The 16653-nt window shown below is 58.0% G+C and overlaps 2 protein-coding genes across 6 annotated transcripts in view; one reads left to right on the forward strand and one right to left on the reverse strand.

The window, feature by feature from the left end:
* The window catches only part of CYSTM1 (cysteine rich transmembrane module containing 1), a 30927-nt gene extending 26074 nt beyond the window's left edge, over positions 1 to 4853 (forward strand). For all 4 annotated transcript variants that reach the window (XM_076350135.1, XM_076350137.1, XM_076350136.1 and 1 more), the window contains exon 3: positions 4362 to 4853. In XM_076350135.1, coding sequence (XP_076206250.1) covers positions 4362 to 4468 — 107 coding nt within the window. In that variant the 3' untranslated portion in view covers positions 4469 to 4853. The remainder of the gene's footprint in view (positions 1 to 4361) is intronic.
* Positions 4854 to 8575: 3722 nt separating this feature from the next.
* The window catches only part of PFDN1 (prefoldin subunit 1), a 32366-nt gene continuing 24288 nt past the window's right edge, over positions 8576 to 16653 (reverse strand). For both annotated transcript variants that reach the window (XM_076350116.1, XM_076350115.1), the window contains exon 4: positions 8576 to 8797. In XM_076350116.1, the coding sequence (XP_076206231.1) occupies positions 8714 to 8797 (84 nt within the window). In that variant the 3' untranslated portion in view covers positions 8576 to 8713. The remainder of the gene's footprint in view (positions 8798 to 16653) is intronic.

Consider the following 16653-nt stretch of genomic DNA (forward strand, 5'->3'; position numbering starts at 1 on the left):
TCAGGGTGTCCAGCTGCTCCCAGCAGTGCCAGTTGGGGAAGGAAAGCAAAACTGTGGGCAGCTCTGCTAAGCCAGCTTCCCCCCGGGACAGCAGGGCACAGCTCCCTTCTTTCTCGCTGCTGAGCAGTCGGTGACCACTATAGCCCACTGCTCCGGGGATCTGACCGGCCGCTTGATGACAGCTTGCACTGCACAGAGGTGTATGGGAACGAGCAGCGGACTTGGGTCACCTCACCAGGGAGAAGAGGCAGTGAATAGAGAGTACTGATATAATGCTGTATAAGGTCAAACGCTCACAAGTCTTCATTCTTTTGAATGTGAAGCCTTTGCAAGTCTTCCATGCACGGTTTTGAGTGCAAGTCTGGGGCTGCGGGCAGGTAGGAGGGAAGGGCCTGACCAAAGTCCTGTCTGCCTTGAGACAGATTTCCCCTTTGGATGGGATGGGTCTGTGGTCCGCCCTTTCAAAGGGATGAAACAGGCTGTCTTGGATTGCAGGAGGAGGCCAGGGTGCTGGGCTTACAAGTCATTGACCTTGTTCTGTGCTCCTTGCTGGTGTGGCAGGGCTGCTGGCTCTGGGCACAGCCCTGCCCTGGCCACAGGCTGTGGGGAGGAGGTCATGCAGCCTCCCCCACTGCTGCAGCACTGCCCAGCAGCCTGCAGGGCCCTGGTCTGCGCCCAGGAGCCAGGTTTCCATCAGGTCCTGGTCTGCTCCTGCCTGGAGGTGCCTGCTCTGGCTCTGCAGGGGCAGGCAGGGCCAGCAGCCCCTGGGGGAGGAGAGCACATGGCACCTCTCCTGCTCCAGCGCAGCCTGTGACAGCACTGCAGCACGCCACCACCTCCTTCTGGGGCTGCCTGGAGAAGAGATGTGCTTCCACCCTGATGCTCCTGGAGCAAGGGCACCACAGCTGCGACTGAATGCTCACAGGCAGCTGCAAAGCCCTGGAGGGAAGGATGGACAGTGGTGCTTTGCCAGTGCCATGCAGTGGCTCCTCTGGAGGTGGCCTGTGCCTGTGCAGCAGATGCCTCCTCTCTGTGTTACTCCCATTGGCAAGAGGGAGGCTGCCTGAGGCTGGGGTACGGACTGTACCTGAGGGCAAGATATCTGGGGGGGGTTACTGGGCTATTCCTCTCTCTGCCCCACCCTGATGGTGGCAGGATTTTGGTATCATGTAAGCCAGAGCACGTCATCCTCCACCCATCGCTCTTGAGAGAACTGAAGCAGTGAACGGGGGGGAATGTTTTTCTGAGCACAAAGCAAGCCCATGGGAGGACCAGGCTGATGACATGAGCTGTCTCCTGCCCAGGCCTCTGCCTGTCAACACTACGTGTTCAGCCACTCGACTAGCGGCCTGCCTGGGTCAGACTCCTGTGTGAGGGCACATTTCCCATGCAGACCGTAACAAACAGACCCAAGAAAGCTTGAAGGAAGGAAGGTCATGTGCCTGCCTTCAAACTGCTGCAGTTCTGGGCGTGATAGCCCAAGCTCAGTGAGGAGGAACCAAAGGTAAACTGCTCATCTGTCCCAAATGGGCTTCACGGGCTGGCAGAAAGAGCAGGCAGCACACTGCTGCCAGGAGACCCTGCTGGGAGAGCCCCATCCAAACCTGGGGCCTCCTTCCTGTGCTTTCAGGCAGCTGGCAATGTGCAGTAAATCCCAACAGCCTGCTGGGAGCCTCTGGGCAGCCCTCGAGGGGCAGAGCTTAAATGGTTTCTGTCCGTGAGGCGATACCCTGAGCGTTTGGGGCTGTGATCCAGGTGTCCGTCCCTTGGCAGGTGAGGTGTCCGAGGATTGCCGCCTCCTAGCCTGGTAAGAGCTGGCTGTGCCTTGGGCACTGAGCAGGCAGAGCTGGAAGTTCCCTAGCATGCAAGATGGACACAGAGCTGGAGCAAGGACTGATCCCTGCCCTGACTTCCTAGGGGAGGAGGCAGTTATGTGTGTGATAGGGCTGGAGCAGTGTCAGGGAACAGCTGCTTATTAAAGCAAGCTGACTTAGTGGTGCCAGTCTAGACAGACAACAAGCAGACAAACTGCAAATGCACTTGTAGCTACGGAAGCTGGCATCTCCTGCAAAACTCTGCCCTGGGTGCCTATCCAGCCTCTCCTGCCTGTCGCCTGGCCAGATGTGGCAGCAGGCAGATTCTTGTCATCTTCACCGTGCTAAAACTGTTTTTTGATTGTGCAAGGAAGTGACCCAACGGCAAGGAACCCCCCCGCTTGTTTTCCAAGTCAGCCTGCTGCTGATCCTGGAGCCCTCTGGACACGGGCACTGTCAGTGTTCCTTGGCCTCAGCTGTGGAGGCTGCGAGAGAGGCAGGCTCTGGAGGTGATGCATCCCAGCTCTGCCACAGCCTCCTCCCGCTTCTCTCCTCGCAGTGACCAAGTGGCTTTATAATCGGGTAGGTCGGTCAGCCAGAGCTCATCCCTGCTGTTTCTGTGGGGCCTGCTGCCTGGGAAGAGCGAGCTCTTTCTACTATCGACAAGTGCTGGCTGGTGCAAAAGCACCCTCTGCCCAATGCCCAAAATGCAGAGTGAGCTTTCTTCAGCCTTGAGGGGCAGGAGGGACGCTGCTTTGCCACTGACCTCGGCTCTTCCCGGGACTCGTCTGTACCCACCTCCTCGCAGCCATTCATACGCAGTAGCTGAATCTCAGCTTGAGACCACCTCCTGCCCCTGGGGCCTGACCTCTTTGTCCTGCTGTAGGTGGCAAGGCTCCGCCACAGACTTACCGCAGGATGCTGCTGAGCACGTCAGCAAAGCTGGTGGTGCCTCTGTGAGAACATATTTCAGAAAGGGCAGAAAATGCCAGAGAGAGAGGAGAGAACAAGAGAGTGAGAAACAGTAGAGGGGTGGAGGAGGAGGAGGTGCTCTGGGTATTCACTGCAACCTGTGGAGGACCATGGAGCAGGTGGATGTTTCCAGAAGGACCTGCGGCCCATGGAGAGGACCCATGCTGGAACAGGTTCTCCTGGCAGGGACCCTACGTTGGTGCCCCAAGACTGTGCTGTGTTGGAGCTCAGGCCAGCTGGGAGCTCTGCCACAGCCCCCAGCAGCGCCCGGTCTGGTCCAGGGCAGCTGCTCCCGCTGGTCTCAGCACTGTTTGCGGAGAGCCTTGAGCTGCCTTCTCCATCTCCAGGTGCCTAACAATCCCTCCAGAGATCAATGTACCCAGAGCAGATGGCTTGGGGGGGGGGGGAGGGGGCATGGGCTCTGCCAAGGCTGCAGGGAAACAACCCCAGCCTGCAGGTATCGCCTCCCTGTTCGCACGCACGGTCACACAGCTCACCGCTCCCGGCAGGAGCGGCAGAGAGGAGAGGAGCTGCTGTGTATGGGCCACAGCCCCCATTCCCCGTCCCTCTGCTGCTAGGGGGAGGAGGCAGGAGGGAAGGTGGTGTTTTAGTGTTTGTCTTTCTTCCTCACTACCCAAATCTATTTTAATCACTGATAAATTAATTTAATTTTCCCCAAGTTGAGCCTATTTTGCCCGTGATGGTAATAGGTGAGCAATCTCCTTGTCTTTATACGACCCGCAAGGTTTCTCATCCTCTTTTCCCATCTTGCCCTGCTGAGGAGGGACAGCGAGTGAGCGGCTGGGTGGGAGTGTGGCCCTTAGCCACGTCTGACCCACCACCCTCCTCGCACGTGCTCCCTCCCCAGCGCCCCAAGTGCTGTAGGAGCGCAGGGTCCCCTCCAGCACTGCCGCCTGGGCTGGGTACCTCCTGCCCTGGGAAGGGCAGCTGTGCCGAGCCTGGAGGGGCTTTGGCTTCAGCCAGGGCACCCCTGAGCACTCTGCTCCAGGGACCTCCCGCTGGCTGGGGGTTGCCAGAGGGCAGGGGGAGGCTGCGGGGCAGGCAGGGAGGCTTAGGCACCAACGCGCCCGGGAGGGCAGCTCACTCGGAGCAGGCGCCTTCCAGGCTGAGCCTGTTTTCTTGGTCAATAACTGTACGCGACGTAACAGAAGTCTGGTCCTGGCTGACCTGCACCGGCTGCTTGTGTCGAGATCATAATGTTGCGCAGTCCCAGCAGCCTGGGCCCGGCTGTGGAAAGAAGTGCTTCCCCTGGGGACCCTTCCCATCTGAGGGGTGCTGCAGTGATGGGAGGGGGCAGCAGGTCCTCACGGGGTGCTGCTGCAGTGATGAAATCGTGGCCCGAGGGGCTGCGGCACCCAGCACGGGAGCTCGGCACCTCCGCTCCTGCGAGCGCTCGCCCGTGCACCAGCTTGTCTCCAGCAAGTGTGGGCCACCCAAAGCGAGCGCTGGGGTGCAGAGGGGCACCACAGCTGTGCCGGGGGCGGCAGACATGGTTGGCCGCTGTGGACGTTGCTGTGCTGCTCTTTGACTGACCGAGCTCTCCTGTCCCCGCAGTGTACGTCGTGGAGGAGCGGCGGAGGGACGACACGGGCGAGAGCGCCTGCCTGACGGCATGCTGGACTGCGCTCTGCTGCTGCTGCCTCTGGGACATGTTGACCTGACTCTGCTGCAGCTGCCTCCCGTACCTCTCACTGAGTGCTATGCAGGCTCCCCACTCCTGTCCTGACTTCTTTCTGTTACTGTAATCAACGCTCTGCTTTGCACAGCCAAGAGTTCCCGTCTGTCAGTCCTAGCGCCTTGTTGGGGTGGGGGGTGCACTCCTTTATTTTAGTAAAGGAAAAATCCCTTTTTAACATTTCTAAGACTTTTGTTGTAACTTTGAAGAATGTGCTAATGGCATATTTCAGCCAAAGGCATTCTGATGAAATGTGTATTTATCAGTTGAAATTTTCCTAGTCCTAGAAATGAAGATGTACGCAATAATTAAAGCCAACAGTTGATTTTCTTTGCTAGGTCCCGACTGTTTCAATAAATCTGTCCCGTAGAGGGTGTGCTTCCCCCGTCCCTGTCTGTTCTCAGCCTCCCACATGCGCTGACTCTGCAACAGCAACGATGGATTTGGCTTCAAGCGGCTTCAAGCAGCTTTGCTGCAGAAGTTTGTGCCTCGACCCCTCACTGGGGCCTGGGCTGGGGGCATCTGGCCCTGCTGTTACCCGTGTCTGGAGGATTTTCTGCAGCAGCCTGGTGCATAAGCTGTGAGAGCGCAGTGAAACCAGCTGGGGAGGGTGGAGTGCCTGTGTCTGACACCACCAACCCCCTCGTCCCACACAGGACGGCTCAGTCGGGTTTTCATCCCTCCACTTACTCAGGGCTGGACATGCAGGTCCCCTTCTGGGACTGGGGGCCTCTCCAGCAGCTCCTGGGATGGCAGAGAGCTGGGGGGAAGCATATGCTGAGCTGCTGCGTGTGTGCGCCAGCAGCTCCCGAGGGAGGACTGATCCCGCTCGGGGGTTTTGAGCAGTGATCCATCATCCCCCTGCTGCAGAGTATAGGCTTGCGGGGGGTAAATTAATGAGTAAGAAGAAACAAGGCCATGGATTAATTTGGTGCTGAGGATTTATAGCTGAAGCTGCTTCATGGCAGGCCTGGCCAGAAGAGGGATAAAAAGCTTTCATCTGCAGGAAAGTGAGGAAACTTGCTGCCGGTCACCAGGGGGGATGGTTCCCAGCCAGCTGCTCCCCTGCTGTTCTCTCTGCCTCCGGAGCAAAACCATTCCTGGTGGACTGACACACACACGGGCTTTGCTTTGTATCGCCTGAAGATCACCGAGTGATCTTGTACCCTTTTGCAGCAGGGCTTCAATGGGCACTGCGCTCACCGTCCCTCGGTTTGTGTATGCTGCATCCAGCCTCCCTGAGACCCGGCAGCAGGTGCCAGGAGAGGGAAGGGTGGCCCAAGCTGAGCTAAATGAGGGTTGTGCTTGTCTGGACCCTGAGGCTCTTCCTGTGCTCCAGCCGAGGCAGCAGCTCTGCTCCCCTGCTCCTGCACGGGCCCGGGTCCGGCACCCAGGCCTGAGGCAACCGATGTAGGGACAGGACTTACTTGCAAACTGCATGGCAGGGTCACGGCTGCCATGGCACGAGGCTTGCTCAGGCCTCACAAGGCACCTCGCTGGGTTCCTCTGCACTTTTTTGTCTGGGAGTTCCCCCCCTCGACCAGGTGCCTGCCACTGCTGGCACAGCCTGGCCACTCTGTACACCTCCGCTTGGATCTTAGAAATGCAGTTTTGGGGCTCTGGTCTGGGGCAAGACAATTTGGTTTGGGTTGATGAGGGCCCCTGGCAGCAGCCTGACCCAGGAACCTTCAAGCCCCTTGCGTGGGGGCTGCCCCCCTGCAGGCGGCAGCTTGGGTCTGCTGGACGGTCACTGTCGCCTCCCTGGCAGCTTGGCAGCCGTTGGGGCTCAGAAGGGTGGCCCCCTGGCTCACCCTGCCTTGGCAGGGGGGTAAAAGTGAGGTGTTCAGCTGCCCTGCACCCATGCCCCTGCCTGCCCGGCTGCCCGTTCCCCCTCCCTCCAGCCCCTCGCCCCAGCACGGTGGTCAGCCCACCCAGCCTGGCCTTGGCTGCTCCCCAGAAATGGCCTAACGGGGCACAAGGCGAGGCCCCAGCCCTGCGCAGCCACTTCACAGCCACAGGCTGGTTCTTGCGCTGCCTCAGGTAGGAGCAGGAGCTGGTCTGGGGCCATTTGCCCCCGGCCTCCAGCATGGAAAGGGAGAGGACTCGGGTTTGCTGCGCTCTGCCTTTTGCTTCGGCACCCATCTCAAACACCAACAAAGTGCCTGTGGTCCTGGGCTCGTTGCTACAGCAGCACACACCCCTGCAGCACCCTGCCCTCGGTGCCACAGTGCCTGTCCTTGGGGATATGGAGGGGACGCCACATCTCCCACGCTCCATCGGGAACGGCTGCCCTGGGTTCCAGCCACCCTGCACCGTGCGGGGTGCCAGCTGCCTGGGGCTTTTCGGGGGCGGAAATCAGGCTCAGGGTGCTGGAGAAGAGAGGGCTCCACCAGAGCCCCAGTGAGCCTGGACACCACCTTCCCCGTGCTGGTGCCAGGGCAGGGCAGGGCAGGGGGTGAAGCTCAGCCCAGCCCAGTGCAAGGCAGCCCCTGCAGCGGGGGAGTCCCTGGCCGCTGAGCCCAGCTACGGGCTGATCCACCCTGCCTAGGCCAGGCCTGCGCCCTGCCCCGGGACCAAACTGGGTGGACACCTGGTCCAGGACCCACCCGGTTTGCCCATCCCTGCACCTTTGCTGGGTGCTGCCAGGCATGGCAGCTGGCAGATGCCAGCAAGCACCAGAGCCAAGGTTGGGAAGCAGCAGCAGACGTGGCAGCTTGTGATCAGTTCTGGGATAAAGCACCTCTGCACACCCACACAGGAGCTCAGAGAGACCCAGCAGGAGGGGAGCCCAGGTAATACCCAGCCGGGCCACCCCCAGGCCCATCACAGGGTCCGTCAGCCCCTCACAGGCCCAGCCACAAGCCCGGAGGTGCACACAGGCACCATGGCAGGCAGGAACACAAGCCGAGGACGCTCGAGGCACAGACACCTTGTCCGGGGCCTTTCCCAGGGCTGTCCCCACAGAGCCTCAGCCCCACGTCCAGGCTACGCCCACCCCCATGGGTGACCCAGAGCAGCTCTCCAGACAGCCTTTCGGAATAAGGGGTTGATGCCCGGGGTGGGACACATTATCGGATGCAGGGAAAAGCTGTTTGGGATTGCACAGGACTTGCTATGGGATGTTTAGTGGAGGACCCTAAGGTGGAGGTGTAGGTGATTTTGGGAGGAACAAGTGTGGAAAAATAGTGAGGTATGGGGACAAAAGGACCAGTTGGGTGTAAACGACCAGCTGGTCGGCACACTTGTCCAGCGCCTGATCAGCGCAGTCTGTCCGATCTTACTAAATTCCTCTTAAACTCTGTCCTGGGTGAGGGCTCCCTACTGAGTGTGCATGTGTGTGTGCAGGGTGTGAGCGCACTGTGGGGGACCAGCCCACAGGCCCCCGTGCCCATGGGGCAGCGACTGCAGCCAGTGCAGGTGTGTGATCACCAGCGAAGACCAAGCCGGACCAGTCGGTGAGCAGGTGACGTGGCCTGGGAGGAAGCAAGTGGCAACGGGCCAGCCCAGAGTGTGACAGCGCCCGTGTGGCTATGGGGCGAGCGCATGGGGGGCTTGGCAATGGGACCTGGAAACTCCTGCCCAGCTCCAAGATCCCAAGGAGCTGCTGGCAGGAGAGGAGACATCCCTGAAAGCTCCATTTCAGAAAAGCACCAAAGTCAGGAGTAGGGGAAGGAGGCGGCCAGGCTGGTGCACTGCAAGCACGAAGCACAGGGTGGCACTGGCCCTCCACAAGCTCGCCGCCGCTCTGGGGCTCTGCCAGGCCCATGCGTACAAGGAGGGAACCAGTGCCTGTCACCTGGAGGTGCCTGTGACGGCCGGTCCTGCTCTGCTCTGTCCTGCCCTGCCAGCCCCCCTTTTCCCCTGCTGCAGTTTTGCCAGCCCCGCTCCAGAAGAACAACGTAGCTAGCCTTCCCCAGCGCCGAGCAGCACACGGGGTCTTCCAGAGGGAGAGGGCTACGGCTGCTTTAAAGTGAAGCAGGATTCCCCGAAGGGCCCTCACCCCAAATCCCACCACCGCCTCCTTTCTCCATTGCATCCCCGCAGGGAGAGCAGCCGCTGCGAGACGCCGAGGCAGCAGGCAGAGGAAACAAGCTCAGGCTTCGCAGCAGAGTTTTATTGAAACTGCCATAGAACGGAACTCGTGCAGCCGGGTGGCGGTGAGCAGCGCACACGCAGAGCTACCCAAAACCACCCAGAGGGTGTCACAGGAGGCCCGGGGGGAGCCGCACAGCTACTGCGCCCTTCGGGCCATCAGCATTTCCCGGATGTTATCTTCTGCTTCCTTCACGCTCCGCTCCAGGTACGACTTCTTCTGCTGCAAGGCAGAAAACCCAGGAGAGTTAAGGTCCGTCCGCCTTGGCACTGACCGCACGTGCCAGGGTGCTGGGGCCAAGAGCTGCCGGGGCAGAGCTGCAAGCAGCCTGCTGAGGGCACGCACGACCCTACGGGCTTCCCGGAGTGAGGACAGCGGTTATTCATTTCCAGAGGCATCCTGGAAGTGTTAATGTTTATCCTGGGCAATGTTTACACAGACTTTGAATTTTGTTCCCTCTGAAACCTTCTCCTCGGAGCTGCCGGCGCCGTTGCAACAGCAGAGCTGCAAACAGTGGGATACATTAACCGTAGCAAGGAAGGAAAAGGAAATCAGATCCTGTAACGCTTGGAGCCTAGAAAGGAACTAACATGCTGAGGCCTCCTTATGGCAGCAAAATCCTTTCGTGCTTAGGTAAAAAAGGCTCTTTTTCCCAGTTGGGCCAGTTTCCTAAACCCAGACCCTCCTTTCTATCAGAAATTCCCTGGCATCATCTCCAAATACGTGTGTCTCCTTAATCATCTTTAATTAGGCTAGGCTTGGCAGGGAAGCAGCCTGAAGCTGTGCATCCCAAGATAGGAATTCAGCATGCAGCGTTTTTTCCTGCTAGTCTGGGTGCTCCTAGGTAACTGGAAAAATTGGCGCTTGGCTCTTTTGACTATTTTCTCTGGGTTTCCAAACAACAGACACAACAGTCTCCAGTGGATGCCAGGCCGGCGGAAGGCGTTGCGGTGCGAGTGCAGGCAGCCCTCACTGCTGGATGCAGACCTCCTTTGGCGGCAGCAGGGAGAGCGCCGCTCCAAATGCATTTCCTTATGGGCTGGGGGGACCCTCGGGGAGGCTCCCCAGAGCTGGGCTAGTGGAGGACCATGGGGAGAGCCCTCGGGGGCACACGTGGGGCTCCACGGGTGGTACCCGCTGCATGCTGGCACGGGGCTTGCTGTCCTCACAAGGTTCCCTTCCCAGCAAAGCCTGCTGGGGACCGCTGCAGCACGATGCTCCCACTACCCCACGGTGGTTACAGCCACACACTGAGCACCTTCCTGCGGGCCTGGGGAGCTCGATAGAGCTCGGTGTCCGGGCCAAGCTAGGTACCAATAAGCATTAGCAAGATTATTATTAAATAACAGGAGTCCGGGCCTCAGCCTAGAGCATCCTGCCGTAGGTTCCACCAATCGCCTCCCCGGCCACAGGCATGAATGGCCTCCAAAGCCCACCAAAACCAAGGACAGCTAAAGGGGGACAGCGGAGGTCCTCAGCACTGCTCAGCCGTGCAGGGGGGCTGGAGGAAAGGGTAAAAACACATGCTGCTCTGGGGTGCTCCCCCAGCTGCCGGCTGGCTGGAGCAGAGCAGCACCCATGGGCGCAGGCTGCAGCAGAAGCACACACTGGTCTCCACCGAGCAGCACCCTCCTTGCTACGGGGGGGCAGGCCAGGCGGGCTTGTGTGTGAGCCAGAGGACACGGCCACTGCCAGCTAGCGACAGGCAAGAACTGCGAAGTTGATGCTCCCCTGAGAGCCTCCCCCCCGACTCCTCCAAGCCCACGGGGAGCTGGGACCCCTACCACTGAAGGGAAAATTCATTAGCACATGGGACAGTCCTGCTGCCATCACTCCCCATCCATCTCCTCGCAGCAGACCTGCAGTGACACTTCTGTACACTCAGCTGAAATGCCCATGCCATGAGGACATCTCTTCCAGCCCCGTTTCTAAATACTGAAGGGCTTTTATTTAAACAGTAAAGGTTGTTAGCAACAGCTAGGGCCGTGGGTAGGGCAAAGGGCTCCTTGTCCCTCTCACGCAGTCCCCAGGCACATGGGATCCCTCTCGCTCACAAGAGCTGCTTTTCAGGAAACCGCGGGAAGAGGAGGCGCAGCGCCGGTTCCTGCTGCCAACGACTCGCTGACGCACGAGCAGGACTTCTGCCACCGCCGTGCCGTTCTCACGCTGCCCAGACAGACGTCGAGGGATTTCACATCTAGGGAACTGAATCTGAAGGCTGCGAGGGGAGACAGGTCCCGGAAAACCTGCGTGGATCTGAGCTCCACCTCACTCCGCTGACTGCAGGAGAGCGGCATCAGCGGAGCTGACTTCTATGTATTAATTTATTACTAAAAAAAAAATTTTTATGCAATTAAATTAGTCTATGAAACAGTTCTGGCTTTCTGTCCTCTCCACTCCCCCTCGTGCCCACCAGGCAGCAAGAGACATTTCCAGAGAGCAGCTCTCCGCAGGCAGGCTAGCCCCGGCAGCGACCTCAGGAGAGCCAGACAGCCCTGCTGCCACGCAGGGAAGCCTCCATGCGCAGCCAGGAGCCGGCAGGCCGCAAACGACAGCTCTGATCTCCTAACACAGTGGGATTTCAAACGTCCCCTGTTAGGAAGCCGTGCTGGCGACCATCTAGGCCCCGCTTCCCCGTGGACAAGGGACCCACTAACGTGGCCTGACGCGGCGCAGGAGCATTCATGGCTGTCGTGGCCCATGGGGATCCACGCTGACCACTCCTGTGCAGTGGTGTGCTCTGCCCTCCCCGGGGGAGCAAGGGTGCTGGAGCTACACAGCTCATGGCAAAGGGACATGGTTTAATGCCATTTCTTTACTTAAGCATCACCTGCAGTCCCAGGCAGGTAAGGATTAAGAGAATTTGTATTTCCCTCAATCACTCTCCTCGGTCATGTAGTTTCTGGGGCAAGAGTATCTGGGCTGGTCCTGACGCTTTTAATCCTTCCTCCCAAAAGTAGCCTCCAGGGAGAGACTCATCCCTGGGCTCAAGGAGCATCCCTTGAGCGTCAAGGGAAACCCTGCACCCGCAGGTGGGGGGCTGCAAACTTCCCGAGCTCTCCTGCAGGCCGGCAGCAGGACTCCAGCGCTGGAGCCAGCACAGCAGCTGGCTCCCACTCTGACTAATGGCCCGAGTCGAGGGGGAGCGAGGAGCAGACGGTTGCCGCATTTTCCAAGACGCGTGGCAGAAGCGAGGTGTTCCTTCCCGAGGAGCTGTGGCCTGGTTTCTGCTTCAGTAATCACAGGAGAAAGAGCAGGAGCTTGCGTGCAAACTCCTCCTCACCGCGATTACTGGGGTCTAGACAGGAAACTCCGTCTCTCCCTGGTGCGCCTTCCCAGGGAGCAGCGCTGTGAGCAAGCCGGCTGACACATGCGCTGCCTAGTCACACCAGCTCTCCGGGAGCCCGGAGACGGTCTGACAGCACAGCTCTTAAGTCACCCTGGAGGCTGTTCCGGTCCAGCCAGATCTGCCAGGCTGGTGGTATCTCCCTGTGGAAGGAACACTACCACAGCCTCCCAAACCCCACCTCCAAGCTTCCCTGAACTGACATGCTTTCATTTGCACTTGATGTTGACTTGCAGCCCTAGTTAACCCTATTGTCCTCTGACCCCACGTTTTGGGCCAGCCCGTGGCTGCTAGGTTTTAGCTCATCACCCAATTAGCTGCATATATTTTTCCTGTGAAGGCGTGTTCAACACTCCAAGTGTTAATTCTCTGTTGCCTGTGCCACAGCAAGCGCAGCTAGCAGCAAATTTCCAGTGCAATGCCAGAACTGTACTGCTGGTTTTGGTCCCTCGTGAAATCAAAGGCTGCTGCTCTCCGCAGGCTCTGGTATTACTTCTACACCAGAAACTCCAGTGCTCACCAGTCAGGAGCCCAACGGGACATGGCAGCACACTGACCCTGCACGGCAAGCCACCGACTTCAGAGGCTGCACAACCCACCAGCTGCAGATTCAGAGCTCCTACCCGCTCCCCACACCAGCAGGGCCATAAGCTGCCCCCACCCACCAGCTCCTGCAGGCCTCTGGCCAGACAAGGTGGTTACCCAAAACAGCAAGAAGTACCACTGCCTGAGTCACGGAGTCTCAGGGTAGGACTGAGAAAGGAGACTTGCTCTGGGAAGGCAATGGGGTGAAGGTGACGCATGCCACTCAGCTCCCAGAAAAGCCCGAATTCATGGCTTACAAACAGGACCACACTCTGCAGCAAGGCCAGTGTCCTGGTTTCGGCTGGGACAGAGTTAGTTTCCTTCCTAGTAGCTGGTACAGTGCTGTGTTTTGGATTTAGGATGAGAATAATGTTGATAACGCACCGATGTCTTAGTTGTTGCTGAGCAGTGCTTACACTAGTCAAGGACTTTTCAGCTTCCCATGCTCTACTGACTGAGAAGGCTGGAGGTGCACAAGAAGCTGGGAGGGGGCACAGCCAGGACAGCTGACCCAAACTGGCCAAAGGGACATTCCATACCATGGGACGTCATGCCCAGTACAGAAACTGGGGGGAATTACCCAGGGGAGGGATGACCGCTGCTCAGGGACTGGCTGGGCATTGGTTGGTGGGTGATGAGCAATTGCATTGCGCATCACTTGTTTTGTATATTCTTTTATCATTATTATTATTAATTTTCCCTTCCTATTCTGTGCTATTAAACTGTCTTTATCTCAACCTGTGAATTTTATTTTTTTTTTCCCCCGATTCCCTCCCCCATCCCAGGGGGGGCGGGGGGGAGTGAGCGAATGGCTGTGTGGTGTTTAGCTGCCTGCCGGGTTAAACCACAACAGGCGGGCAGTGCCACAAGGTGCTGGCATCTCCCCAGCAGTTACGCAAAGAGCGTGGCAAGGCAGCGAAGGAGGAAATACAGACAGCACAGCAGGAAGAGGCTGGTTTGTCAGCTCTGGCTGCAGTCAGGGGGCCAGTTCCTCCTCCTGACGAGGAGGATTGCCACATTGCACTTGCTAGAGATTTATTTACCACACTGCAAAATACACTTCTTGAGTGCTATTGAAACTTACTTAAGAGGCGCAGCTTCTGAATGACCGCCTCAGCTGGGGCAGTGAGCGCACACACCCCCCGTCGGCCTTCGCCACCCCACAGCTCTCGGAGGTTTCAGAAACGCCGCTTTGTTTCCATGACCCGTGCAAAGTAACTCCCACACAGGGAGGAATGACCTGAGGTTGCAGGTCCCGTCAGTGCGCGAGAAGCCTCTCCACCACAGAAGCGAGGAAGGGGAGCCGGAGGCCGCCTTGAAGGTGGCTGAAGGCATGTGGGAAGGTAGCAGGATTTGCAGCTACAGATTTCCAGGTGGGCAGCACGCTTCGCACACGCTCTGAAATCAAGCCAGCTGCCCTGCTCCAGCATAGGACAAGCTCTTGCGCCCTCACTTGTTCCCATCACAGGCCACCCACCAGTTCTCATCCAACCCCTTATTTGCCGTGACAGCCCCTCGATCCCCCTCCTGCCCCGCTCTGTCCCTGCACTGGAACGGCACTGCCACCTGCACTGGGACACAAGACCAACACACGGCTACTGTGACAGGCTAACGAGGTCTCGGCCACGTGCAGAACAGCTGATAGGGTGCAAAACTGCAGAAGATGCCCCCAAAAAGCCAACGCAGTCAATGCCTCCCAGCCTGTAGTTTCATAATTCCTTTAAGCTAATCCCACTGCCAACAACAGTCACATTCCCTAGCCAGGAAGGGCTGTAGCGCTTGGGAGCAAGACAAACCACAGCCCTGATGATCTGTCTGAAAACTAGCCCAAAAGGTAATGTTCTCACCTAAATCTGCTTTCTGGAAATAGGTTTGCCAAGCTAATGGCTGCCTGGCACCGAGATGGAGGGTGAGAAAAGATGGCCAAGAACTCTTATTTGGGAAGCAGAGCCAACCCCACCAGCTGGACCTCCCAGCACCTACCAGGGGTTCTGAGACTCTCCTCCACCTGACCGCAGACGGTGCTACCAAACCTGGCCCTTACTCTCCCCTCCCAGCTCTCGGGAGTTTTCCAAGCCTTCCTGCAGCCTTCCTAAACCAGGTGTGTGGGGCGAGGGGCTAACCTGTGTAGGGTTTCAGTACAGCTATGTAGAGTAAAAGTGCCGTCTCCCATGTGATCAGAGATGCAGCCAAAAATAGGACTGGCTACTCACCCAGCCCCATCCGACAGGCAACGCGTGTCGATCTCCTGGGAACCCTTCCCAGGAGGAAGGGCAGCTATGCAGCCACCAGCCCCGCAGAAGGACCCGCACAGCCCGGCAGGGAGGGCACCACCAACCCCAGCCCTGCCCACAAGGAGGGCAGGGCAGCTGCCTCGCGTGGGACCCCGTAACGCCAGCAAGGACGGTGGGCTGCAATGCCCACTGCCAACATGCTCCGCTCTCAGGCAGCACGGGGCAGCTGCAGGCAATGGCTCTGGGCGGCTGCTGCCAGCCCCGCTTGCCTCTTCGCTTCGCCTGCGTATGAAGCACAAGCTCTTGGAAGCGCCAGCTTGACTGGCCCCAGCCAGAGGCTACGTATGGCAGCACGCACAAGCCATTCCTCACTGCACACGCTTCTTACCGACGCGCATCGGAGCGGCAAGCCTGTGCCCTGGCGTTGGTGGTTACAGCAAAAGCAATGCCATAAATACTCGCCCCTGCCATTGTCCCGTACCACGGCTCTCCCTTGCACTTCACTCCCTGTCACGGGCAACACTTGCTCCCTGACCAGCTCTGCACTATTTGCTTTTGGCAGCAGCTGCAGAAATACTAGATTTAATGCAAATACAATTACAGTTCACACCCCAAAGAAGAAAAGGAATTGTGGTTAACAGAGGTGGCCCGTGGCCTTTTGACACGGTGGGAAGTCACCTCCTGCTCAAGCCTCCCACCTCCGTTCCCATTGCATCACGCTGCTAGCGAGGCCAGTGCTTCGCTGGAGAAGCACGATGACGCACCCAGACCTTACATTCCTGGCAGATTAAAAAGCCAGCATCCACAGATTCCACAGCAAGAAAAAAAACTATTAATCAGCTCCTCTCGGACGGGCTTTTGATGATCAAAGCAACATATTTCTCCCAGCACTGTGATTCAGACGCCTCTGCCTCCAGAGAGAGCTGGTCAGCCACTGGCCAGACCCGCATGTCTGCGGAGCCTTGTCTAGAGCTGGTAGTTCAGCACAGCGTTTCACAGCGTGCACGCTCAACTCCAAAAGCCAGAACAGCACTGCTGCTCTCAGCAGGAAACCAATACGCAGCAGCCACCGTTTATTCGTGCTGTATTACGCCTCGCGCTCACAGGTGAACTTCCTGTTTCAAACAGTGGTTTCTCATTCAACGTCTACTCCTTTTGCTCTTCAAATTCCACTTCTCTCTCTCCACCTCAGCAAGAGAAAAAGTTTCAACCCCTGACCTGCAAACACAAATATGCTTAAACCCAAACAAAAATGTTTCCATGCAAATTTAAGGATCTGGTACTGGAACATGCCTTCTCTTTTTTTTTTTAACTGTTTTTCTACAAACTTGTTTTACATCCAACTTGTGAGGACAAAATGAGCTGGCAGGTTCTTTCCCAGAGAACACCTCCCTCCCCACGGCTCGCAGCATGCTTGGCTACCAGCCACCAGATGCTGGCATCCCAGTCTCACGCTTAGAAGGCTTTCGTCGAGGAATGCTGCAGAGTCTTCAGGCATGATGCAGTGCCTCAAATAGGAGCCCTGATACAACTCAACTTGTGACACCGTCTCAATAAACCTGTTAGCCGAGAGTTTCTGTATCTCCCAAAGTTAACCCAGGTCATTTTTGGCATTCCTCGAGGGCTCTGTGTTTGCACTCTTTGGGAAAGTGATCAGCAGATCCTGAGATAGAGCTGGGAGCACACGTTTATCTGGGGAAGAATCTTCCCCGAGAGGAAAGAAAGCTGTGCTGCCCGCATGCTGGGGGCCAGGCAGCAGCAACAGTCTGAGCTGCCCCTGCTCTTGAGGCCACCGCTGCTGTTAGGGCGGCTGGAATTGCCCAAACCCCCCTTGCCAGAGAACAGCACACCGAGCAGTCATCACACACACCGCGGGCAAGGCAAACATTTTGGGCAGCCTGAGATCATGGAAG

Source organism: Aptenodytes patagonicus, chromosome 12 (genome assembly GCF_965638725.1).
Source record: "Aptenodytes patagonicus chromosome 12, bAptPat1.pri.cur, whole genome shotgun sequence".
Classification (NCBI taxonomy): domain Eukaryota; kingdom Metazoa; phylum Chordata; class Aves; order Sphenisciformes; family Spheniscidae; genus Aptenodytes; species Aptenodytes patagonicus.